Below are 24407 nucleotides of genomic sequence, written 5' to 3'. Positions count from 1 at the left end.
GAAGACAAGTGGACGAGGGCAGGCAGGCGCGTCTCTGGACTCTGTGGCCCACCAGGCCTCTGTGCTCCCAGGTCGGGAGCCCGGCGCGGGCGGTCTGTGCCTGGCAGCTTGGCGGCGGGCGTGACGAGCGGGTCTAGTCAACTCTGCACCAGCTCAGTGCGTGAGGCTTCCCGCTGGAGAGGACGCTGTGGTCTCGTTTGTGGAAACGAACAACGCGTGAGGACAGTGGTCTGGAGAGATGCGAGGGAAAGGCCCGGAAGGACTTCACTTTTCTGCTGCCTTTCTCTTAGACGACAGCACCTGTCCTAGGAGGGCTCGTCTCTCTCCTCAGTGCTTTCCTATCACGTTAACTCTCGACAGACGTGTCACGTCAGGGGAAGCTGAATGCCCAAGCAGCCCCCCGCCTGGCCCTCTGGAACCAGGCGGTCCTGAGAACAAACGAGGGGTCACAAGCAGCGTGGTGCCAACGGCCACTGGCCAGGACCCCCGAGTCTGCCCCAGTCCTGCACCGCACAGGGCTGAAGCCCCGACCCAGGTCTCACGGAGGTTCAGGCCTGGGGGCACCGGAACGACCGCCTGCCAGCTGGAGGAAATAGCTGGTGCCTGGACAAGTCCTGGTTCAGGGAAGCAAACGCATAAGAATCTACCGGTCACCCTTTCCCTGCTAGAGCGCCCTGCGTGGAGGGGCGGGGACACACGTGGACCTGCTCTCGAGGCAGCTCCTGGGAAGGCCTGAGGGAGGAGGAGCTGGCCAGCAAAGAACATTCCAGAAAAGAGAACAGCTGGCTTTAGCAAGGCGTGCAGGAGGGAGCCCAAAGTGTCAGGGAACCCATGTAACTGCTCAGGGACTTGGTGACTTGTGGGGAGGAGGCCGCGGGAGGGCAGAGAGCCAGGAGGGCCCTGTAAGGGTTACCGCCACCAAGGCCAGAGGCAAATGGACACCACTCAGCACAGAGATTTAACAGTTTAATAACGACTTCTCCACAGCCCAACGGGGCAGCTTACCCATCCCGTCCTGCAGCAGGGCCCAGTGTGCACCCCACACGCACCACAGGCGCAGAGGACAGGATGCCCTGAGGACACAGAGTGCCCTCCCTGCCTGCTGGCCCAGCCAGGCCTGCACAGCAGGACCTCTCCTCAGAGTAGTGGCCAGGCCTGAGAACGTCCCTTCTCTCCAGGCCACAGGGCGGGACAAGGTGCCAGCTCACCTTGCCCCTCTGCTCACCTTGCCCCGAGCGCCCGCACGGACGGCCCACCGGCAGATACGGACAAGCCTGCAGCCCACCCCACGTGGCCTAGGCTGAGCAGCCCCTCCCAGGAGGCAGCCCCTTCCCAGTGGGACATGAACACAGCAGGTGCCCACCCACAGCAAGGCTCAGGCCCAGCGTGGTGGCTCTTCACCACACCATCAGGCCCAGCTGTTCTTGACCCACGACCCCTGACCGTGGTGGGAGGCGGCTAGAGCCCCGTCAGGTCCACTATGGCCTTGATGAAGATGGCGTCGTCACGCACGTAGGAATTCTTGGCCTCCATCTTGGAGACGGGGCAAAAGAGGGGGCAGCCGCTGGCGATGTTCATGTCACTGACCGGCCTCTGGAAAGAGGACGAGGTCACGTCGGGTCTGAAGGCGTCAATCACGTGCTCCCGGTTGTTCTGGTCAAGCAGCATTAAGGTCACCTGGGGGAGAGCAGCCGGGGAGAGACAACGCTCGGAGTCACTGCCCTGCCCAGCTCCATTCCGGCACTTCCTGTCCGCCAGCCCCTGGGGTCTGAGGCCGCAGTTAGCGCTGCGGAGCTGCGCCGGTTGGTGCCTCGCTTGCTCACGTTCACGTGACGAGGTTCTCACACCAAACGGCTCACAGAGCACCCACTGCCCTCCCGGAGGAACAGCACTTTTCAGTTAGGAGCCACAGCTGCCCTGCGCCGCCGCCTCCACCAGGAAGCCCACAGAGCAGGCCCAGGACGGTGGAGGGAAAGGACGATGCGCTGGCACCTTCCGCCCGTCCACCAGGAGCAGATTCCGTCTCCGTGACACCCGCACGTGCAGGCTTTCCAGCGGGACTCCCTCCCCTGGAATCAGCTCCGAAGCGGCACCATTAACTATTCACCGCTGGCCCTGAGGGGCACGAAGCCAGGGAGCCGACTGGGCGGCGCCTGAGTCCCTGCAGGGACAGACCTGTGTTGAGCCCGAGGGCCCGTCCTGACCACCACACAACACGGGGTCCCGGGACAGCCGCCGAGACAGCCTCACCTTCTGGTTGAAGGGCCACCGCAGCAGCGCGTCGTTGGGGCCCCTCATCACCACAAAGAAGAGAGACAGGTGTGTCCCCCGGCCGGTGCCGTCCCCGTTCAGGTAGATGCGCAGACACATCTTGTAGCCGTACCTGCTCGTGTAGAAGGCTGTGGAGGGAGAAGGCGCCGGTGAGCCTCGCCGAGGGCCCCCCGAGAAACACACACAGAGAAAGCCCCGGTTGGGGGCGCGTACTTTCCCCCCAAGTACGCAGACCTAGTTCCTAGCGAAGACAAGTGCCCCAAAGGAAAAATAATGAATGAGGGAAAGCCCTCCTAGGAACCCTGGACGCAAGCCCACAGTGGCCACACGCAAACCCGCTGAGCAGCTCAGCCCTGCGGGGGCTCTGGGCAAAGGGCCGTGGTCAGACCTGAGCCCACCTGCAGGGGGCAAGAGTGGGTGACAACCCGGGACAAGCTAGAGCTGACGTTGCGAACACCCAGCAAGGGGCCCAGAGACCCTGAACGGAGACCCGCGAGCACAGGTGGGGAGCCTTCCTGCTCCCGCCTCCACCCTCTTGGCTCGCAGGACACAGCCGCTCCAGCCGCCAGGGCGACTCCAGCCGCGGCGCACGCCTGACCCCGCCCTCAGCTGGCTTCTCAGTCAGGCTTTGTCTGAGCTACGTTCAGAAGAAATTCCCACGAGCAGGAATGCCCCCACTGCTGAAGGAATGTGCCAGCAAGAAGGGGCCTACTTGAGTCCAGAGCAGAGAGGACAGTGCCCCGAGCAGAGCCTGCTCCCCGCCCAGGAGCCCCCACCACCCCGGAGACATGGCAGGATCCCACAGCAGCTCCAGCAGGACAGGGACCGACACCCTCTCAGCCTGCACTCTGGAGCGCGCCACGGCAGCGGCCTCGGCAAAGTAACTGTTACAATAAAGGGCGCACGCGGCACTCTTCACCAGAGGGGGTCAGGCCTACCCAGGCGGCCATGTAGCTAGGCCCCCACAGGAAGGGCTGCGGAGCGTCCGCGGACAGGGCAGAGCACTCTGCCCCGAGTACTGCTCGCGGTTCCGTCCTTGAAGGCCCAGCAGAGGTGGCGGGCATGGGGGGCCCTCCCCAGGCAGCCCCCCGCCCTCTCAGGGAGGCACGGCAGCCGCTGGCACTAGCAGGGAACTCCAGCCTGGGGCGAGCGAGCATCTCGGACAACAGCAGCTCTGAGGGCAAATTCCAGAACAGCACCTGGGGAGAAGATGGCGGGCGTGCGGCCAGCCACCGCTTCCTGACGCTTCCTGGCGAAGTCGGATATCTTCCAGATGAACACACCATCGAAGGTGGTCGCCTCCATCTCGTGGACCTTCTGCTCCAGCTCAGCCATCGCCAGGTCCTTCAGACCGATGCTCCTCTCCAGCTGCTGCACCTGAGGGGGCACAGGGAGCCCCGTGAGCACGCGTGCCTCCTGGGGTGCCAGTGTGAGCGGCCGTGGGCCTCAACCAGTGCACCTCTGAGGTCACCTTTCACTTCGCAGGAAGGTGCTTATGGAAGTGCCCCCACATCCATCTTTCCACCAGTTTCGGGCAGGACGGCATCTCCCAGCACCCCCGAGGCTTCACTGGGCTCAGCTTGTCTTGAGTGGGCTCTGTCCCAAGACCCCCAACCCTACCTATGCCCAAGGTTCAAGGGCTCAGTGCAGGAAATACACTCACGGAGCCCACGTCAATCGCGAGGCCCATTCCCTATGGCTACGTCTGCCCCCACAGGCCAGAGAGAAAAGGCTACCTCAGAGCGACCGGTAGGACCCCCACATCAGACCCGTCAGTGAGCAGGGCTCAGAAACAAAGGAGGCAAAAGCAGAAAGAACACCGTGCTAGAAATCAAGGTGCTGTCCTTAAAATCCCAGCTCTGAGGCCCCGTAATGCCTGGGACCCGCCCAGACCAGCCCTATGTGCCCCAGGCCCAGACCTTGTTACTCAGGGCCTCGATCCTGTCCTGGTCCAGCCGGTGCTGCCGGCCGCAGGCCTCAGCGGTCATGGCCACCCTCTCTACCTCCCGGTTCAGGACGCAGACGATGTTCTCGAAGGTGGCCGTCTTCCTCTCCAGGGCCTCACACCGTTGCCGGAGCTCTGCAGCCTTGGAGAGCTCCGCCTCAGGGTGCAGCGTGCTGGCTTCCCAGCCCCCCACTTCGCTCTGGCCCAGGAAGCGGCCACCTGCTCCTGAGAGTGGCTTGGTCTCCAGGAGGCCGCCCAGCAGCATGCCCAAGTGCTCCCGGAGCCACTGGGCCTCATGCTGCTGCTGCTTCTCGCTCTCCACCTGCAGACAGGAGACAGGGAGGCTCAGCCCTGACCCAGAGCCCCGCGGACATGGAGAGGCAGTGCTGTGACATCTCCCTTCACTTGCCAGAATGTCACCTGTCGCTACCTGGAGTCAGGATCTTCCAAAAACACAAAACCTTCCTAGTAACTTCTGTGCTTGTATTTGAAAAAACGGGGAGGAACATACAGGTTTAAAAAGTTGCCCAAGGAGGGTGGGGGAGACCAGTAAAGCTAACCTGCTTCAAATATTCTTTTATCGTGCGGTTCTGACTTCGCAGCCAAATTTCTTCCAAAACTTCACAACAAATTAAAAAAAATTTTTTTTAAGATTTTATTTATTTATTTGGGGAGGGGAGGGAGGGATGGATGGAGGGCACAGAGCCAGAGGGAGAGGCAGAAGCAGGCTCCCTGCTGAGCAGGGAGCCCCATGAGGGGCTGGATCTTAGAACCCTGAGATCATGACCTGAGCCGAAGGCAGATGCTTCACCGACTGAGCCACCCAGGAGCCCCCAAATTTTAAAATGTTACACACTCTCAGGGGTGTCTGGGTGGCTCAGTTGGCTAAAGTTTGACTCTTGGTTTCTGCTCAGGTCCCCATCTGTGGGTCGTGAGATCGAGTCCTCCGTCTGGCTTTGCACTCAGCTCGGGGTCTGCTTGAGAGTCTCTCTCCCCCTCCCGCCCCTCCCCACTGGTGCATGAGTGCACGCGGCTCTTTCTCTCAAACAAATAAACAAACTTATCTTTTAAAAAATAAAAATAAAGCGGCGCCTGGATGGCACAGCGGTTAAGCGCCTGCCTTCGGCTCAGGGCGTGATCCCGGCATTATGGGATCGAGCCCCATGTCGGGCTCCTCCACTGTGAGCCTGCTTCTTCCTCTCCCACTCCCCCTGCCTGTGTTCCCTCTCTCGCTGGCTGTCTCTATCTCTAATAAATAAAATCTAAAAAAAATAAAAATAAAAACGTTAGACACTCTCAAAACATCAGAAGTAGAAAGAAACAAATGAACCCCAGAGAACAGTGTCCAGAGGGCACCCCCCCGGTGGCGCGGGCACAAGAGGTCCCCTGCCAGTCCGGGGAGATGGGCGTGGGGGCAGTGTGTGCACAACATGTGGCTGGGGGCCTGAGGCCACGGTCAGATCAACAAGCTCAACGCTACATTCGCCCCCAGGTGGAATCACGCTCAGGACACATCTGACTCTGACCTCTGGAAGGCTGTGGCTGCCGCACTCTGGGCCCACATGGGGGTCTCCAGCAGCACTCAGGGCGGGGGCCCGGGCCTGTGTGGGACCATGCCAGCACCGCGTCACCAAATGCAGAGGAGCAAAGCTGGGAGGAGTCATCCCTGTGGACTGCACCTGAGAGCAGGTGTCAAGGCTCCAGGTGACAGCACCGCCGGGACTACCGCCACGGAAGTGCTACCAGGGTGTTTCTGGGGAGCAGAGCACCAGCTGTGCCCCAGGCCCTCAGAGAGCCAGGGGACAGAACAGTCAGGGAAAGAAGGGTAGAGGCCACGTGGACAGAGGCCTGAACGAGCTGCACAGAAGCCGACAGCTCAAGGTCCTGAGGTGAAAACAGGTCAGTGTGTGCAAGGACAGCCACGCCAGTGACCAGCCCCAAGATGAGGTCAGAGGCGGCCAGGGCCACGCAGGCCATGGAGGCAGGGGAAGCAGGTGGGGTCCGGGACCCATCTGCAGGCAGCATGGATCTCCGGGTGGACTGGACATGATACAGGAGACAAGGGGAGGGCCCACAATGACTGCTGGGCTTTGGCTGGAACAGCTGGGTGACAAGAGGTGCTCATTTTGGGCAGGTGGGAGGACTGGGAAGAGGGGGGTCCTGGTGTGCGGCTGAGGCCTGAGATGCCCACCAGGTATCAGGAAGGTACAAGGCACTGGGCATTTTCAGCAGAGAGAGCTGGTCAAAGGTGAGGCCCCGTGACAGCACCAGGATGAGTGGACAGAGCAGAGCCCGGACTGAGGCTGGGACACCTGAGGGCCGAGGAGGCAGCAGGGGAAGTGGGAGGGAGACCAGGAGGCCAGGCTGGAGGCCGAGCAAGGACCACATTCAGGAAGAGGGTGCATGGCACGCTTCTGCAGGGGCCCCTCTCAGGAAACAGGGAGCTCCCACAAAGACCGGACCCAGCAAACCAGGCCAACGGGACTCACCATCTCGGGGCAGCCGACAATGTGGAACCTGCACGGGACTCGGCACTTGCCGCACGCCCTGACGTGGTCCTGGAACTAGAAGGACGGATGCTGTAAGTGCCTTTACTGTCTCTTCCCCACCTGTGCACTGGCCGGACCACTGGACCCACCGCCGTCAGCCTGGCCTCTTCAGTCTCGTCCTGAACAAAGCCTGACGGCCCCGTTCGAGAGCCAAAGGTGCATACGTGCACACGTCCATGCACACACAGCTTGCGGTGTCACTAAAGGGAGGTGGGTGCAGGCTGAGGGCCTCACACTGTGGGCCAATGTCTCAGAACACCTGCAGACACCCCATCCTGTGCTCGGGCCTCTGCACCCCGGACTCTCTGCCCTCAGCTCGTAAGACGTGTGGTGTCTGAGGCCCTGGGGCCTTGGGAGCAAGGAGGGGCCGGCCCGACCAGGGGTCAGACCCCCACCACTGACGCAGCGCGGTGCCGGTGCACGACAACACAGAGCCCAACCGGACAGACGGAGAACCCGAAAGAGAGCCACTGCGCACGCGCTGGGCACTGACACAGCAGCCCCTCCTGCCGGCAAAGACAGGCGGACAGCTGCTCTCCGAAGTGGGCGAGGGCAAGGGGCAGCCACGGGGCTGCTTAAGAGTGGTCCCTCTGCCTCCATCCTCCTGGGCTCTGGAATGACAAACAATCAGAGCTACAGATGCCAAATGCAAAGACAAAACATTACACTAAGTAAAAGGATAAGGGGCTGTGACCCAAGGTAACTGACACTTAGAATTCCAAACAGAAAAGGACTAAGGTTCTCTCCCCACCGTGAGAAATGGGCAGGAGTCCCCAGTGGTCCCTGGTCCCCAGTGAGAGAAACGCAGGTGAACCCTAAGCAAAAGGCCCCAGTGGCATCCATGATTTGAGAGACGCAAACTGAAACTCCTGGGACGGTCTTTCTCAGCCGTCGCACAGCGAGCCCCCGAGGGTGTCACCACACCTACTGGTGGGGCCGGGACCTGGGCTCTGACCTCTGACCTGTCAGCACACTTTCCCTGGTTCTCACTCTGGACCCACACAACCGTTTTACAAAGTAAAAGACAATTTGTTCTAAAAGGGCAATCTTAGAGACTCGAAAGCAAAGAGACAAATGGCAGCTCAGCACCGAGAGACTGCCTCGCAGCACTGCCAGACACAGCAGGCTGACTGTGCGTCCTACAAGAGCGGAAGGAGCCGGAAACAGGCCACGAGCACACAGTCAACAACCGCATGGGCAGTGGGGGGCTGTGTCTGGGCGGGGGGGCAGCATCAACAAGCTCCCGGGAGGAAACGAGCAAGTACCTGGATGCCCCGCAGCAAGACAGCCACAAACACGGAAATCGGGCAGAAGTCGTGACTGCCAGTATGAACCCACAACACAGCTCCTCTCGAGATGGGGCACCGAGGGGCGCCTGGGTGGCTCAGCCACTCTTGGTTTCAGCTCAGGTCATGACCGCGGGGTCCTGAGATCAGGTCCCATGTCATGCTTCCTGCTCAGGGTGGAGTCTGCTTGTTCCTCTCCCTCTGCCCCTCACCCCATCCCGCGCACGGGCTCCCGCCGCCGAAGTGCTATGGATGAGAGGCAGCGCGTGGACAGGCGCTGGGCCAGGGTCTCGGGTGTGAGTGACTTCTGCCAGGCTGGGTCATTCCCACCTCCGGAAGTGCAACAAAAAAGCAGCCCACAAGTGACCCAACACTCTTGCCATAAGCCGTCACTTCTCCTTCGGGCGCCAGGTTGGAGCCCCGCACCACGGGCACAAGCCCCGCCCCGACAACGCGCACCAGCCCCCGCCTGTCCTCGGAGGTGCCCGGAAACAACTTACTTTCTCCCGTGAGATCTTCTTCTTGCCACAGCCATCGCAAGTCAAGGGGAACTTGGGGCAGACCTCATGGTGCGCCTGAAAGACAGCGGTCAGGGGCCGGGGCGTGTGTGAGGTCCCTGTGCCGTCTTCGTGGCCCCATTCTGGGACAGTGGCTCCCCTGAGGCCCCCAGTGGGGTGGGTCCTGCAGGCGCTGGGAAGCATCAGAGATCAGAACCTCCTCTTCATCTGGCAGCTCCAGGGCAATAAGAGAAGGATAAGCCACCAACCAGCGGTGACTCGGGGAGAATGCTGCTGCCAGTCACCCTAACTGACACCGGGCCACGAAGGGTGCCAATGGCCACTCCTGAGGAGCAAGGCTGGGGGGAGCAACCACAGCCCTGCGAGGGGCTGGAACGCCTCCGGGAGACACCCCTGGCGCCCCGACGCACTGTGGCCCTCAGCGGGCCTCTGCATCGAATGGCTTACAGAGGAGGGTACCGAGGAATGCAGCAAGGGCACCTTAGGATGCAAACGGCCAACCACGCAGCCCAGCTTCTTCAAGAAATAAGCAGCAGAGGAAAAGAAAGACATGCATGGAGCGCCATTAAAGATGAAGAGACCTTGTAGACACGTCATTGAGAGGCACTGCAGGACAGACGCTCACAGACGTCAACGAACATGGGCGCCAAGTGAGTCAGGGATGGCAGGAAGTCGCCATTAAGACTCAGAAGTGACAGTAACACGTACGGCTCTCTAGAAACAAACGGGCTCAGAAATAGTCTCAAGAATTTTCAGAGGAAACGACACAAAGCCTGGGACCCACGCAGTAAGCGTGCAGAGCCCGACGCAGCCTGGTACGTGCTGACACGGACACACGCGAGTGAGGGTGGCATGGGCCTCGCACTGCTGCTGTGTGTATGCATTTCTCTAAAATAAAACAGCTTTCAAAAACAACTCAGCTTTGCCTTCATACCCAACCCAGTTTCCCACCAAGAACCTTCTACCCAAGTGGCTGCAAGGGAAGGCTGGTGGCATGCAGCGAAAATGCCAACCCAGCCACGAGGGCAGGACAGTCAGCTCAGCGCCGTGGGGATAAGCCGCAGGGCCAGGCTGGGAGCGCGGCCGGGCGCCCTCACCTTCAGGTCCGCCCAGCAGCAGGGCGCCCGGCAGTGCCTGCAGCTGAGGCTTCTCTCCGGGCATTCCTGCTCCGAGTGACGCTCCTTCTCCCCGAGGCGAACCAGGCCTTTGCACGCCGGGCACTCGGTCAGCATGAACGGGCAGTGTCCTTCATGGCAGCTCTGGCAACAAAGGGAGCAAAGCGTCAACAGAGCGCACGGGGGACGCTGCAGGCCGCCATCACAGGGCCCCGTGTGCGTACAGAGACGGCCGCCCGCGGAGGGCTGCTGGTACCCTGCACCCACCCCACGAGCGCCAGACGAGGGGTGCCACTCCACACGCCAAGAACCTCACTCGCTGCAATACCTGTGCTCCGGGACTCAAGTCTAGCTGGTTGCACCCCACCCACATGACACCCCAAAGCATCCCTCCCTGGGGATGTTCCAGAATGACAGGGACAACAGGACCACTGTCTAGACAGAGGGGCCGCGGAAGGAAGGGACAGGGTGGCGTACGGAGAGGCAGGAGCAGAGGGCCTAGAGCAGGGCAGGTTCTAAGTGGACAAAAGGCCCAGGAGTGACGAGAGCCTATGTGCTGGGAGGAGAGGCCCAGGGAGGGTGTGTGGTGACCTGGGGAGGCAGGGCCCAGCCTGGGGCCCTCCAGCGGACAGCACCCAGGAGGAAGGTGCAGGGAGGCACGGCCGAGGTGGAGAGAGGACGTGGGGCATGCGCTGCCCCCTCTGGAGCCACAGAGCCATGAGTGGGGGGGAGGGAAAACCCAGCCGAACCACAGGTGGTGGCTTTCCTTTTTTTCTTTTTTTAAAGACCTCATTTATTTATTTGACAGAGAGAGACAGCCAGCAAGTGAGGAAACACAAGCAGAGGGTGGGAGAGGAAGAAGCAGGCTCCAGCGAAGCAGGGAGCCCGATGTGGGACTCGATCCCAGGACCCTGGCATCACGCCCTGAGCCAAAGGCAGACGCTTAACGGCCACCCAGGCGCCCCATGGTGGTGGCTTTCCTGAGTATGACACGGACACTATGGGAAGGGACTTGGCAGGAAAGGCGGGCAAGGTGGGGCCAGAAAAGGTGGGGAAGGGCGGGAATGCCTCCAGGACAGCAGGAAGGACCTGGAGCCTGTCCCCGCCCAGCCCTGCAGGGCCCGGAGCCCACGGTCCAACACACCCTGCAGGCCCGTGGCAAGTTTGCCAGGAAGGGGAACAGCAAAGGGGCACAGGGTGGAGGAAGAGGGAGCTCAAGGTTTGTTTGCTGTTAAGTATTTTTACTGCGGTCAAACGCGACATAAAGTTTACCATCTTAAGTGCTTTTAGGGCGTCAGTGTGTTCACACTGCTGTGCGGCGTCCCCTCCGTCCATCCCCAGAACAAGGTCATCTTCCCACACTGGACTCCGTCCCGTTAAACCCTGTTCCCAGCCCCAGCCCGCGTCTGTGGGCCCCACTCCTCTGCCTTCTGGGCGCTCCCACTCACACACAGGACGGGCCCTCTGTGCCGGGTGACCTCACCCAGCACCATGTTAGCGTCTAGGCAGGACAGGTTAGGGCACACTGGGGACGATGTGGAGCCTGCCGGGGACGGAGGCGGAGGTTACTGGGAGAGGAAAGTTCTGGACTGGCCCGAGCAGGAGGAGGCCCTCCACCGCGGGCTCAGCATCCCCACAAAGACTCGGGCTGGGGCAGCCGTGGGCCGCGATGCCCTCCTCAGGGACGGGGTCTTCAGGGCTTCCCCGGAGACGTCGCCGTGGCGCACCTGAGAGCAGCAGGGAGGGCCTCGGCCGTGCTGTTCCCGAGCGGGGAACACGCTGGCCGTATCTCCACCCCGTGCCACAGGCTTGGCTGTTGGGGCCAAAGCCCAGCACTTCCAGAGGGAGCAGAAGCAACGGGTGAACTCCAGAGACGCGGCACACGTGCGGCGCCCTACCCACCAGCTTTCCCATGTGCAGACTGCCGAAGTCACGTCCGGTGGGGCCCATACCTCACAGGACCCCACGCCACAAGCTCCCAGAGCAGGCGGCCCTACCCTCTGCCCTCCCACGGGGACACACCCCAGACCAAATGCCACACTCCCAGCAAGCCTCCCTGGTGACCCCACAGCAGCCCAACAGAGCACCCCAAAGGCTGCCACACAAGGTCCCACTGTCGGAAGGACGCCCGGGACACACCCCGCCGCACGACGCCCCGGATGCTGCGGCCCAGCAGAGGGGTACCCGCGCACGGTCACTGCAGTCTGCTTGGGCTCCCCGCCACTCCCTGCCGACATGGCCCAGCCCCCCACGAGCCACCTGCACTGCGGCACAGCGTAACTTGCCAGCTCCCTGGGGCTGTGGCAGACGGACGCCGCAGAGCCCACCACGGCCGAACAGTAGGCAGCGCCCGAGCCACACCGAGTACGGAACAATCACAGTAACCCGGCAGGAGTCTCAGAATGATCACCGCTCACAAAATGGAAAAAACACAGCACCTACAAGGAAAGAGCCTGGATTTAAGTAAGAGAGCGTCGTTTAGCGCATAATAAAATACTACTGGGAGTGATGCGGGGGCCCCTCAAAGCAGCACACAGCGTGCTGGCCCCAGACAGACGGGCAAGGGTACACAGCCCTCTGCTGGCTGCCACCCCCGCCAAGTGTCTGACATCAGAGACCTGCGCGCCTCTCACCCCAGGGCCACCTCTGAGCAGGCCCACAGCACCGCCACGGTCACCGGATCAGACAGCCCCCTTACGTCGGCTCGGAGAGAAGCACACACTTTGGAGAAATCAGTAATTTATTCAACCAGAATTCAAACTAACTGTCCCCGCGAACAGAGCCGTGCTGACTATGAATTTACTGGGATGTGCGGGGTGACCGAGCATGCCTGACTCGGCCTTCCATTTCAACTGTGACCTCCCATAACCTGTGTATCCTTTCCGGCCCCTTCTATGGAGAGCCCTCCACCTGCCAGCTGGCCCCTCCCCCGCCACGGGCCACAGGCTCCCATGCCCATCTTCAGGGCAGCCCAGGGGCCGTGCACCGGACACCTTCCGCACTTGGCAGGCGCTCCGCAAACACCTTGACCATTCTGGAGTTTTAAATCATTGCATTCTTAGAAAATACTAGACATCATCGCAAAGGAAAATCACATTCAAAGGCTAACCAAGACTTTCCAAACAGCTCAGCCACAGCACCAGCATTTCACAATGCCACCACGAGCTCAAGCACCGCAAAGGGCAGCCCTGTTGGCTCGAAGTGGAGGGCGGCTGTGCGTGGAGGCCTTGATCTCGCCCAGGCCAGTGACGTTCACAGCCAGGGAGAGATTTTACCAAAGGGCCAGGCCTAGTGTCCCAGAGCAGGGCCCGCCCTCCCACATGACCAAACCCACCCTCTCAGGGACTTTCCGGGGCTCTCCGGGCCAGCCAGGGACTTTCCAGCCTGCATGCCTGCAGGGCCGTGGCCGAGCCCACAGGCTGGCTGCGGTCCCTGGCCCTCCACCGGAGGCCCATGAAGCCACCGCCCGCCCGCACCACGGGCCTGGGGGCAGCAGAAACCGGCCGCCCAGACTGGAAGGTGGGGTTATTCCACCTGTCCCCAGGGGGTCTCTGGGTCCCTGCAGAAGGCAGCACAGCTCCCCGTGCCTACTCCCTGTGCCCCACATGGTCTCCTGCACCCCCCCAACCCCCAGAGCCTGCTCGGGCTCTCCACCCTCCCAGGAGAGACCCAAACCCAAGGCCTACTCTCTGGACAGCCCCAGACAGTGACAGCTGCAGGTCTCTTCCGCTGAGCAGAGCCTCCTGCCTGCATTCATGCAGCCCGGGGGCCTCTGGTTCTCACTCCTGGGAAGGCATCAGAAAGGGTGTGGGGAGCCCAGAGCTGCTCCACTTCCAGGACCCAGGTGTCCACGGAAAGGAAAGGGCATCTCCTCGCCTACCAGCCAGAGACTCCTCCCTAGACACGGCCAAGCTGCTCCTCTGCAAACACACAGCTTACAGCCTGAAGACCAGAAAGTCTGGCTGGCCAAGAGAACAAGGGAGGTCGGCACGCAGTCCGGGAGCAGGAAGAGACGCCCGCCAGAAGCTCAAGTCCCAATTCCAGCCACCATCACAACTCAGTGCCCAGCGCCCACCCCATGACAGGGGCTATCCCGGGGCCTGGGGCAGGAGCGTGCCTGAGCTTAGGAGAGCCAGGGTTTCATGCCAACTGCCCCTCCAGACTCGCCAACAGGGCTGCCCACTTTGAGAGGCCTACCTGCTACTCTGCACCACTCCCGACCTCCCGGCCTGGCAGCCACGCTGCCCCTTCCTGCCTCTCTGGGTTTCACTGCTCCGGGGCCCTCACAGGAGTGGACTCCCACAGGACCTGTCCTCCAGGACGAGCTCACTTCACTGAACACAATGTCCTCAAAGTCCACCCACATGTCAGGATCTCCTTCCTTCCTTGTTATGGCTGAATACCACCCTGGGGCGTGGAGAGACCACATCTGGTTTGTCTCTTCGTCGGTTAGTGGACACCCGGCTACCATGACGTCTGTGCGCGAGTAAGCACCTGAGCTTGCGAGTTGGGCGGGGGTGAGCGAGCGAACTACGGAGGCGCCTTCTGAGCCTCCACGGGTAAGTCCGGCTGCCAGCTGCGAACCCCGCAGAAGCCCCCACCGCTGACGCAGGGACGCAAGCCAGCCCTGCCTGGCTGACACAGGCACACCAGCCACTGCCCGGTCACCGGCCACATGCCTTTCTGTGACCACAGACCGAACAGAAAGCCCGTATCTGGAATCACACGGAAGGATGCCCCCGAGCACAAAAGCTCCTTTCCCGCACGTCCGGGGAGACGCCGCAGCGGTGCCCTCAGAGGCAGCACGAGGTCTGCCACACGCTGCTGCCTTGCTGCCACCCCGCCACGGCATCCCGGCGAGCGGAAAACTGGGCCCAGGGAGGCAAACCCCCCTCCTGAGGCCCCGATCCCTGTAAGAGTGCGTGCACGTGCGGTGAGCGGTTACATGCTCCCTGGCGGGCTCGCGCAGGCTCCGTGTGATCGCTCTGCGGTGGGGGTCGGGCTCGGGAGGCCGTGCCAGCGCAGGCAGCCCCTACCTCATACTCTTTAAGGGTCCCCTTCCAGGTGCAGCCGTCGCTGGGACAGACGGCTGGCAGGCTCTCCACCTCCCTGCGTGCAGCGTTGTCTGGGAAAGCCTGAGGAGAGCATTCCTGGGGTTAGGCCTCCTCCTCCCCGCTGCCCGCCGCCTACCCCACCACCAGTGCTGCAAGTCTTCCAGACTGAAGCCTAGGACCAAGGTACCTCTCCCGCAGCGGCTCTAAGCTCTAGACGTGACCGCGGCAGGGAGGGGCACATCCTAGCTGCTTACGCGCCACGCAGCCATCAGTGGTGGTAAAAGAAACGCCAGAACGATTTCTGACATTTTTTGCTTGAGGACTTTTCACTTACCGAACCACTTTCCAAAATCGAGACGCCTTCCTCATATATGCCCTCGTGAACACAGGCAGCACAGTTCTGAGGCCCGGAGCTAGGGAAGAAGGGGGAAAGGCCCGCCATCAACCCCGCTGCAAAGGCCAGGTGCCTCGGGCGACCCCAGCTCTCCACCCGCGTTCTGCGCCTTCTAGACTGACACTGTGTCGGTCACGAGCGCGCATCACCGTACCATGTTGAAAACCTTTAAAACAGGTGAGATGAGCCAAACCCTCTGATCATGATGACCCCTCCCACTGCGAACGGAGGTGCTCTGACAGCCCCACCACTCGGGGCCAGGTACCCAGGAAGGAGGTGTTGGCTGCCTGCGCTCACCCTCAGCCCTCCACGTGCCACAGGGCCCCGCCCTCACACTAGCCGCCGCAGGCTCTTGGGTACGTGTTATCTGGACCAGCGCATCCAGTGCTAACGCAACATGAGCCAAGAGTGTGACTGTAAATGGTCTTGCGCCCACACGACAAACTAGGAACAGCAGAAAACGGACTGTAATGGTGTTTATTTCACCGCCCCCACCAGCGTCCAAAGCGCCCAGTCAACCCACCCTCTTCGGTTACTAACTTCATGCTCTCGTTGGCAGCGAACCTCTGCCATCAGGGAGCACTCCCTGCGGGTGCGTGCTTGCCTGGAGCCGCCTCCCTGGACAACACAGCCCCGAGGCGAACCCCGCTGCCCGCCAGCCGCCCGCAGTACCTCAGGATGCTGGTCAGACAGTAGGAGCAGTAGCGGTGGCCGCACTGAGCCTGGAAAGGCCTGCGCAGGACGTTCTTGCAGGCCGAGCACAGATACTTGTCCTCCGGCTTGGTCCCCAGGAGGGTCTTCGAGAAGCCAGGCTGCAACAGATCTAGGGAGCCGGGAGGGGTCACACTGGCTGCAGCCATGAGAGCTGCGAACCGCCACGCCCTAAGGAAGAACACAGAGCACGTCATGGAGGGTCCCTAGGGGGGCCTCAACTCCAGGGTCCTCCTCCGGGGAAAAGAGCCCTTGCTTGGCAGTGAGGGGTCTGGGCTGTCAAGCTGAACCGCGGTCAAGAATCCGAGAAGCAGGATTTAGCACTCTGGAGAGCCCTGGAGACGATCTAATCCCATCTCCCACCACACGCACGGAAGCCAAGGCTCAGCCAGGGAGGCAACCTGCCCAGGCCGCACAGCTACACCGCCCGCCCACCCGGAGCCTCCAGACCAACGGCTGTCCTCAAAGTCACCCACCCCACTCTGCTGTGACCCGTGGACAGAGCGCGTGCCGGCATCTGGGGATGCCACCTTTCTGCCAACATTGGCCATCCGCAGTCCTTGATCCTTGTGCCTTCCTGCCCGGCGCAAGCTCCCCACGTATCAGCCCGGCAGGAAATTCTGACGTGCCTGTGCTCCGTCTGCGGCAGCAGCCAGGAGGCGGTTACCCTACACGTCGGCCTCTCCAGTGTCACCCCTGAGAGGAGGCACGCAGCCCGCCTGGCACCACTGCTCTGCTCCCCGGCCACCGTCACCAGGGTCCCTCTCACTTGAAAGCTGCCCTCCACTATCCACCAGGCCCTGGCAAGGCCTCCGAGGCAAGGCAACGAGGACACACGAGTCGGACAGGGGAGAGGCTTCCACAGCATTCTGAGACCTCGCACGGAACACGCTGTTCAATGTCCAGCGTCTCAAAAAGCCAAAAGCAACCGCACCTGCTCACCCTCAAAAAGGACAAGCGCCCACAGCCCCGAACAGGAGGCGCCGCTAACTCAGAACCGCCCCGGCCCCCGTGCAAACGCTCCAAGAGCTTCCTTCCCCAAATGCCCCTGGAATCACATCTCTGTGTCTTCTCCCGGATGTGCACAGGGAGCACACCAACTTTCCAACCAGGAAATGATATGCCTCTTTCCTATGTCCGTAAGGCTGTCTTCAGCGTCCTGAGCTGGTCGGACACCACAGGAAGCAGCGGCAGACAGTGTGTCCCTGTTTCCTATCTACGGGGCAGAGCACTTTCAACCACGGCTTCTGGATTTGTAGTCTGTGAGGCCCTGCTTGGGCTGGCCTGCCAGAGCACACAGGTTATACTTTTATAACCTGCATTCACTCCTCCAGCCACCGGACACACGGGGGTGTGCCCACAGCCACTCAGCAGGACGGCACGGGTCCTTCCCGCTGGTCCACATGCTGTCAGCACATGTGGGCGTGTCTGGGCCCCTGGACCACTCATCTGTCCCTTTGACAACTGGGGGATTTCCTTCTTTCAAGCCCTCATGACACAGACATGTAAGCACTAGAAGGTGCCACTTAATAAAGCCTTTGGCGGAAGAGCTAACCCCAAAGTTGGAGAGCTCATGGATGCACTAACAGGGCTGGCCCGGGCAACCGAGGAGGGAGGACACCCTCGGCGCACAATTTTGTTTTTTTTAAAGATTTTATTTATTTATTTGACAGAGAGCAAGACAGCCAGTGAGAGAGGGAACACAAGCAGAGGGAGTGGGAGGGGAAGAAGCAGGCTCCCAGCGGAGCAGCAAGCCCCATGTGGGGCTCGATCCCAGGACCCTAGGATCACGCCCTGAGCTGAAGGCAGACACTTAACGACTGAGCCACCCAGGCGCCCCTTAGCACACAATTTTTAAGGCCACGTTTGTGCTACGCACAAGCACTCGCTAGAACAAAGGACCCGTGAAAGTCCACTTACTCTCATGAGAGGCATTCTGCATATTTTGTCTTTTTTCTGGTCATGCTACTAAATTGATTTCATGAACCATCAATGATATGAAGATCAGTGCTCTGTAAACTACATTAGAGACTTTTACCTTTAAATAACACTAGAAAAAAAAAGCCACACTCTTTAGATCTCTATTTTATGTTCAATTCATTAAGCAAAATAGACCATCGCATATAAAGGACTCTAAATTTATAGTCGTATTTTACACAGAGGGAAAAAAAGGAAATAAGAAACAGACACCATCATGACAGGGTGCAAGGATTATGGTGCTGCTTTTCTCATGTTAAAACCGCAGGGAAAGCTTCCCTCAGCATCTCTGGGACAAGGCTTTATTGCTTGGCACTGGTGTTCCATCTACTTGGAGCCAGGCCCAGCTTTTTGGCCAACTGATCACACCGGCGGCAGACTGAACTCATCACACTAACCCACCGACATGTACGCCAGTAGGCGGTAAAAGCGCCACACAAACGGCCTCTTTTCCTCAGTGACGAGGAAGGTAAAAGGCCACAACACACAGCCAGGCCTCCATGGCCTCACCAACACAGCCTACTCAGCGGTCACAGCAATGTGACACAGTCGGACGGTGGCGGTCTGTATTTCTGTTCTGAATCTGGAGAAGTGGCCCTAGAGCGCCCAAGGAGCCCACCCATGCCACCACCGACCCACAGGTCCCACCACTGTGCTTACGTCCTTACACGTGTTGTCCAAATCTCACTCACAAACACATTTCAACTTTGGAGAACTGTAATAAGAGACATCATTAAGACTCAAAAGTATCGTGCCGAAATGTAACACTTTGAGGGGCACCTGGGTGGCTCAGTAGGTTAGGCGTCTGCCTTTGGCTCAGGTCATGACCCCACAGCGCTGGGATGGAGTCCCACACTGGGCACCCTGCTCGGTAGGGAGCCTGCTTCTCCCTCTGCCTGCCGCTCCCCCTGCTTGTGCTGTCTGACAAATCAATTTAAAAAGTAAACAAAAAAAAAGTAACACTCTGAAGGCCATCAACAGGTTAGCCCTGCTGCTGTGGAGTGGCGCTTGCCCCAAGCCTGGGAGAAAACCCCCCGTCTGTGGCTCTGAACTCCTGAAGCCCTAGGTGGTCTGCACATGCCCACCCACCTGAAATCACACGAGGCCCGGGGCCTCCCCAGATGACCGGTGCAGCCAGCAGCACCAGACAAAAGCGCCAAGGATGGTGGGTGGGCCAGCCAGCGACCGCACGTAGGAGAACAGCACTCAGGAGTTATGAGCACCCCAACCTGGACTCAAAACACCCTACTGGTCCTGTCAAGGTTCCAAATCCTCCCCCTGGGAAGTTGGTTATAAACAAGAACTATCTCCATTTGCAATGATTCGTGGGAATGTGTGAACAAACATTCCCATTCAGCCTGTCTGGGATTTCATATTCATTCATTCCCCAAAATCAAGCTTCAGACATGAATGTACAAACTTCATACAACAAACAGATTTGTATTTTGTTAAAAGGGCATTTCTACCAGAGACGAAACAGTATGTCCAGAATGGTTCCAGTTATCTGAAGTTAGAGGACAAGCAAAACTAGCCTGTGGTAACAGAAGCTGGGAAGCGACCCCTTTGGCAGCATGGGGCTGCGATATACTCGATACTCGCTCTTCTTCCCTGTCCCTGGCACAAAGCTCCTAAAACCCCTGGGATTTCCGGAGCCATGGGGACAGGAGAGCCTCTCTGTTATTCATAAGCCCCTTCCACACACCCCCCCCCTCCATGGCCTGGGAAAGGGAGGGGCTGGAGATTGACCTAATCAACAATGACCAATAATTTAATCAATCGTGCTTTCATGACAGAGTCCCCATAACACCCTGAAGAGTGAGGCTCAGAGCTCACAGGCTGGTGACGTCACAGTGCCGGAGGGCACAGAGCTCTACGTCCCCGCCCCATACCTTGCCCTGGGCATCTCGTCCATCGGGCTGTTGCATGGAATGAGCGTTTGGCGGAGTTCTGTGAGCCACTCTAGAAATCACTGAACCCAAGGAGGGGGTCCCAGGAACCACATATTTGGTGTCAGAAGTACCATGAGTAGAGAAACAGCCATTTTCCACTCAGGGGGTCAATGCCTGCAAGGGGCAAGAGGGGGTCTTTTGGGATGCTGGAAATGACCGTATGTGTAGACAAAAGTGCTTCTAGCTATATGCTTAGGATTTGTACGTTTTGCTGCACAAATACCTCGTCCAAAAAAAAAAAAAAAAAAAGGAATTTCTATTCCCAAAGAGTCAAAAAAGGCCCTTAAATCCCTAATTATGGTGCACTCATGCGTGTTCATCCAAAATAACCCTGTCTCACGATACTAAAAATGGCACAGCAACCTGAAAACCAGGTTCTGACATGGAAGAAGCCCCACAAAGAGTAGGGGCATCCAGCCCCTCGACAAGCCCAGGTCGTGCCTCGGTGCGGAGCACAAGGACCCAGGGAAAGGGGCAAATCTGCAAGAAACCACCGGCTGAGCTGGGGGCCACAGGGCGCTGACGTACCATCCCCAGTCTGGGGCGTGAGCATGGGGTAGTGGTGTAAGTTCCCGAAGGGCAGGATGCACAAACCAACATCAAATGACATGTGGGCGTACCTGGCTGCTGGGGTGGGCGTCACCGTGCCGCCAGCAGACACGTGGTTTCAACACTCGGCCTACGGTGCCCCAAATGCCAGGGACTGAACCTCCCAAATTCATGTCCTCACTGACAGCCAGTTCTATTTTGTACAATACTGGGATTCCAGGTCAGATTTCACCTGGTTCCACCCAGTTCCAACACACCTAACAAGCCCACTCAAGCAACGGTCAAGCACTCCAATCAGCATGCAGCTGGGAGCACAAGAACCGCCCTCCCAGGACCAGAAATCCACTTTAAAATTATAATTTTATACTTCAGTTCATCTTTTCAAGGCTCAGCATAATGCCAAATTGTAAGTAGCCAACTTCACACCCAACAACTGCTTCTCCCAAGGCAGAGCGAGCAAATACTGTGGGGGAACATTTCTAGTCCGAAGGGCCGGCGCACACGTCTTCACACAGTCTACATGCTGACACCGAGTGCCTCTGATTCAGAGCTGGGGCTCTCAACAGGGACAGGGCGACCAGTCAGTCATGATGCAGCCATTCTTGTTCCTTCCCTCTGACCCAGGTGACCGCCCTGGTCCCCCTGCCCCTATCCCTTACCTCTAGGTGTCAGTGCCCGCATGTCCCCTGACCCCTCGACAGCTGGGCCTCCATCTCAGCCCACAAAACACCCCCCTTTCGGATGCTCCAGCCACATTCTCAGAGACCACTCTCTCATCCACCCACCTTGAACGCGTTAGTAAATCCCACAGATCCACCCTCTACAAACACCCAGAACCTGACCACACTGCTACTGCCAGGCCCTGGCCGCCGTCCACTGTGACCTGATTCACAGCTGTAGCCTCTTGTGGCCCTCCTGGCAGCCAGAGGGGCCTCTGGCTGGGACTCAATTACTCTCCCCTCAGATCCCAAGGCTTCCCAGTAGTTCTGCCCACCACCCTGCCTGTCCGAGGGTTGTGGTTTCTCCACAAGGCCTTCCCTCTCAGCGGTCATGAAACCACACTGTGCGGGCCTGTCTCCTCTGGAATATAAGCTAAGCACCAGGAGGTATGGGAGGGCAGGAAGAGGGACCCAGGCCTGTGCATGGGGTGCAGGAGCGCACTCCATGCTTCCCAGACTCCCCAACTTCTCCACGGACTCCTACACCCATTAATCCAGACTTTCCTCCACACCACTCCAAATGGGGCATCACTATCCTGGAAACCGTACGAGCCATCCCTTCTGAGGCACCCCCCTATTCTACCTCCTACCCCCATCCCTGCTGAGTACTCACCTCGTTAAACCACAATCAGGTTACAAGACCCCCCTGCTCCACTGCCCCTGGGGCCCTGCCGGGAATGTGGCCTTCCCAGGCTCACACCCTCTGTGCAGGGATGCGAGGCTGTGGTGGGACAGTGACATGTCCTCCCTGTGGACACAAGGCCCAGGCCCTTGAGTGGTCCTCATTCACCCCCACGAAGAAGCAGTGCATGGAGAACAGCGCACTAAGCACAGGCCTGGAGTCCAGAACACAATGAAGGTGTGCACCCCATTCCTGGCATCATGTGTGCAGTCCGTGGGTAATTTCTTCTGGATTTTCTTCTCTGGACCTTCTTGCCCTTGCCTCTCCACATGTTTGTGATGTCCTGCCTCGGACACCCACCCACCAGTGTACTGACCATGCTGGTGGGAAGGTGGGCAGACTGGCATTTCCCACTGCCAGAGAGGGACCCAGATCTGACTCTTAAAACACAAAGTGAAACAATGCTTTCTCCAGGAACAAGTGCCCACTGTAAGTCCCATGCTCTAGTCCCCGAATTATAACCATTGCTGCAACCTACTCCTTCAGGTCCCCAAAGAAATGGCATTTGCATTTACTTACCCAGGGAAATTTAAAAACCACTCAAGAGAAAGAGAAACCCCAGCTGAAAGCCCCCTCCCCTTGGAGCCCCCCAGAAGGGAGCCAGCAAGGCAGTGCAGCAGCGAGGCACACAGCCTTCGCTCTGTCCGTCTGCACGGATCTTCACAGGCTCCCACCTGCACTGTGCGTGGTGCTGAGGCCACGGAGGCAGGTAGTGGGCCGGGACCACATAGCACAACGTGGCCACAGGACGCAGAGGTCTGCGACACAGCAGGACACTGGAAGGATACGTGGCACAGACTGGGCATGTCGGGAGGCACCTGCAGGCCAAAGGACCAGACCAGGAGCACCCAGGGGGAGGGGGGGCACGCAGTTGGTTAGGCGTCCGACTCTTGGTTTTGGTTCAGGTCATGATCTCAGGGTCTCGGGATCAATCGAGCCCTGTGTCAGGCTCCGTGTTCAGCAGGGAGTCTGCCAGAGATTCTCTCTCCCTCTGCCCCACCTCATCTCTGCTTGAGGCTTGCATATAAATAAATATTACAAAAAAGGGGTGGGCCTGCACAGAGGCCCAACGCACCCAACGTCCCAGTGCATGCCTTTGGCAGCTATGGCCTCAGGAGCTGGGCTTTATTCTGAGAACCAGGCACCCAGGGAGAAGGGCCACCCAGATGCGTGGAGAAGCCACCGCTAGAAGCACTGAGAGGCTCTGTGGCTTCCAAAGGGCTTGCAGCAAAGCAACTCTTAGTGTTTTGTTTGTTTTTGATTCAAGCATCAGTGAATACTGTGGCATGTAAACTATACTGCACTCTAGCTGGCAACAATGTGAGGTCGATTAAGACCTCCCCCTAAAACCCACCAAGTGACCGCACAGATGCCACGGCCCTCACAGGTGAGGTCGCTGCCGAGAGCTGCTGAGTTGGCCTGGCTCGGCCCTCCTGCACTGCCAGGCTCCGCGCAGGGCGTCTGCTCCCCCACTCGATGCTGTCCTGGGCTCTCCATGGCCACGGACCCCTGAGCAGGCAGTTCTGAGTCGCCCCACTGTAGGATCTGGACCCCAGTGCCGAAGACCATCTCCATGTCCTCACCACCCATGTCGGGACCCTCACTCAGCTCCCGCAGACACACAAGACAGCCCACCTCTACTCACAGGCAGCAGGACGCCACGGGGCTGGCACAGGTGCAGTAATGTTACAGGTGATCCTTGAACCACATGGATTTGAATTGCTCGGACACATGCGTTTTTAGCAGCCCAGTGGTCTAAAGATACTTTCTCTCCCCTATGATTTTCTTAATGCCGCCTTCTTTCCTCTCGCTGACTTATGGTAAGAATGCGACACACAACACACACGACATACAAAATTCGGGTTAACGGACTCTCCCTGCTCCGCGGCGGGTGGTCAGTGAAGTCCGTAAGGAGTCAAAAGTCACAGGTGCTGCTGCAGCGCGAACACCACAGAGGGGAGTGAAGCACCCCTCTCCGCAAAAGAAAGAAGGGCTGCATGCTGACTTTCCTGCGCAGGGCTTGGCGCCCAACCCCCTGGACGTTCAAGGGTCAAGTGCAATGCAACTGACCCAGAAGGGCCTCCAGGCCCAGCAGGAGGTGGGCGGCTGTGGACTGGGCGCCTGAGCGGCAGAGAAGGGCGAGGGCGGCGGGGTGGGGCGCGGGGCAACGGGGCGAGCGGGCGTGACCCGCAAGCGCAGGGAGCGGGTCCCCTTCTAACAGGTCAGCAGCCCCGCTGGGGGCCGGGGCGCCCACCGCCGGGGTCAGGCCGCGGGACACAGGGCGCACAGGCCCGCCAGCGGGTTCCGGGCAGCTGCGCGGGAGCGGGGGGGCATGCGGCGCGCTGACCCTGGGCCGGGATCCCCCCCGCCGGCCGGAGCCGCCGTGGACGCCCGCGGGCGTTCGCGAACTTTCCTGTGCCGGCCCCGCTCCGACTTTCGGTTTCCGGGCGGCCCAGCTCCGAGAAATCCCCTCAGGCCCGCGGGGCGGCGACCCTGCCTGCGGGCCCCGACTCCCCGCCGCCGCGCGCGCCCGTCGCCCCGTTCCCGGCCGCCGCTCCCGCTGCCCCTGCCCCCGCCCCCGCCACCAACCCCGACCCCCGACCCCAGCAGCTCCACTCACCAACGGTAGCCGCGCGCCCGGAACTGCGCGCCCGCCCAGCCGCCGCCGCCGCCGCCGCCGCCGCGGAC

General features: G+C 59.9%; 1 protein-coding gene across 4 annotated transcripts; it reads right to left on the bottom strand.

The window, feature by feature from the left end:
• Window positions 1–953: 953 nt before the first annotated feature.
• Window positions 954–24403, bottom strand: TRAF2 (TNF receptor associated factor 2). Of its 4 annotated transcripts, none has more exons than XM_026490216.4 (11): window positions 24340–24403; window positions 15805–16014; window positions 15073–15151; window positions 14721–14819; window positions 9667–9828; window positions 8552–8626; window positions 6706–6780; window positions 4191–4538; window positions 3471–3648; window positions 2251–2399; window positions 954–1677 (listed from the first exon to the last, which is right to left on the bottom strand). In XM_026490216.4, exons 2-11 carry the CDS (start codon window positions 15990–15992, stop codon window positions 1459–1461), a joined length of 1572 nt encoding a protein of 523 aa, XP_026346001.1. In that variant the 5' UTR covers window positions 15993–16014; window positions 24340–24403; the 3' UTR covers window positions 954–1458. The 4 variants fall into 4 exon arrangements, with proteins under 4 accessions (XP_026346001.1, XP_044236617.1, XP_044236616.1 ...); XM_044380682.3 differs by lacking the exon at window positions 24340–24403 and adding an exon at window positions 23365–24191; XM_044380681.3 differs by lacking the exon at window positions 24340–24403 and adding an exon at window positions 16320–20000.
• Window positions 24404–24407: the final 4 nt, after the last annotated feature.

The sequence above is a fragment of the Ursus arctos genome, unplaced genomic scaffold, assembly GCF_023065955.2.
Source record: "Ursus arctos isolate Adak ecotype North America unplaced genomic scaffold, UrsArc2.0 scaffold_18, whole genome shotgun sequence".
NCBI classification, from domain to species: Eukaryota; Metazoa; Chordata; class Mammalia; order Carnivora; family Ursidae; genus Ursus; species Ursus arctos.
Note: the sequence above shows the minus strand (reverse complement) of the source record. Positions and strands in the feature narration are given on the sequence as shown.

What these genes read in the sequence shown, in the direction of transcription:
- TRAF2 (XM_044380681.3), bottom strand. Translation starts at nt 16,711, where the DNA reads ATGCTGTGGAAGCCTCTCCCCTGTCCGACTCGTGTGTCCTCGTTGCCT. An exon ending in GCTGCTGGGCGGACCTGAAG is followed by an intron (nt 8,627 to 9,666) that starts GTGAGGGCGCCC and finishes GCTGTCTTTCAG; the next exon opens with GCGCACCATGAGGTCTGCCC. An exon ending in TTGTCGGCTGCCCCGAGATG is followed by an intron (nt 4,539 to 6,705) that starts GTGAGTCCCGTT and finishes TCCTGTCTGCAG; the next exon opens with GTGGAGAGCGAGAAGCAGCA.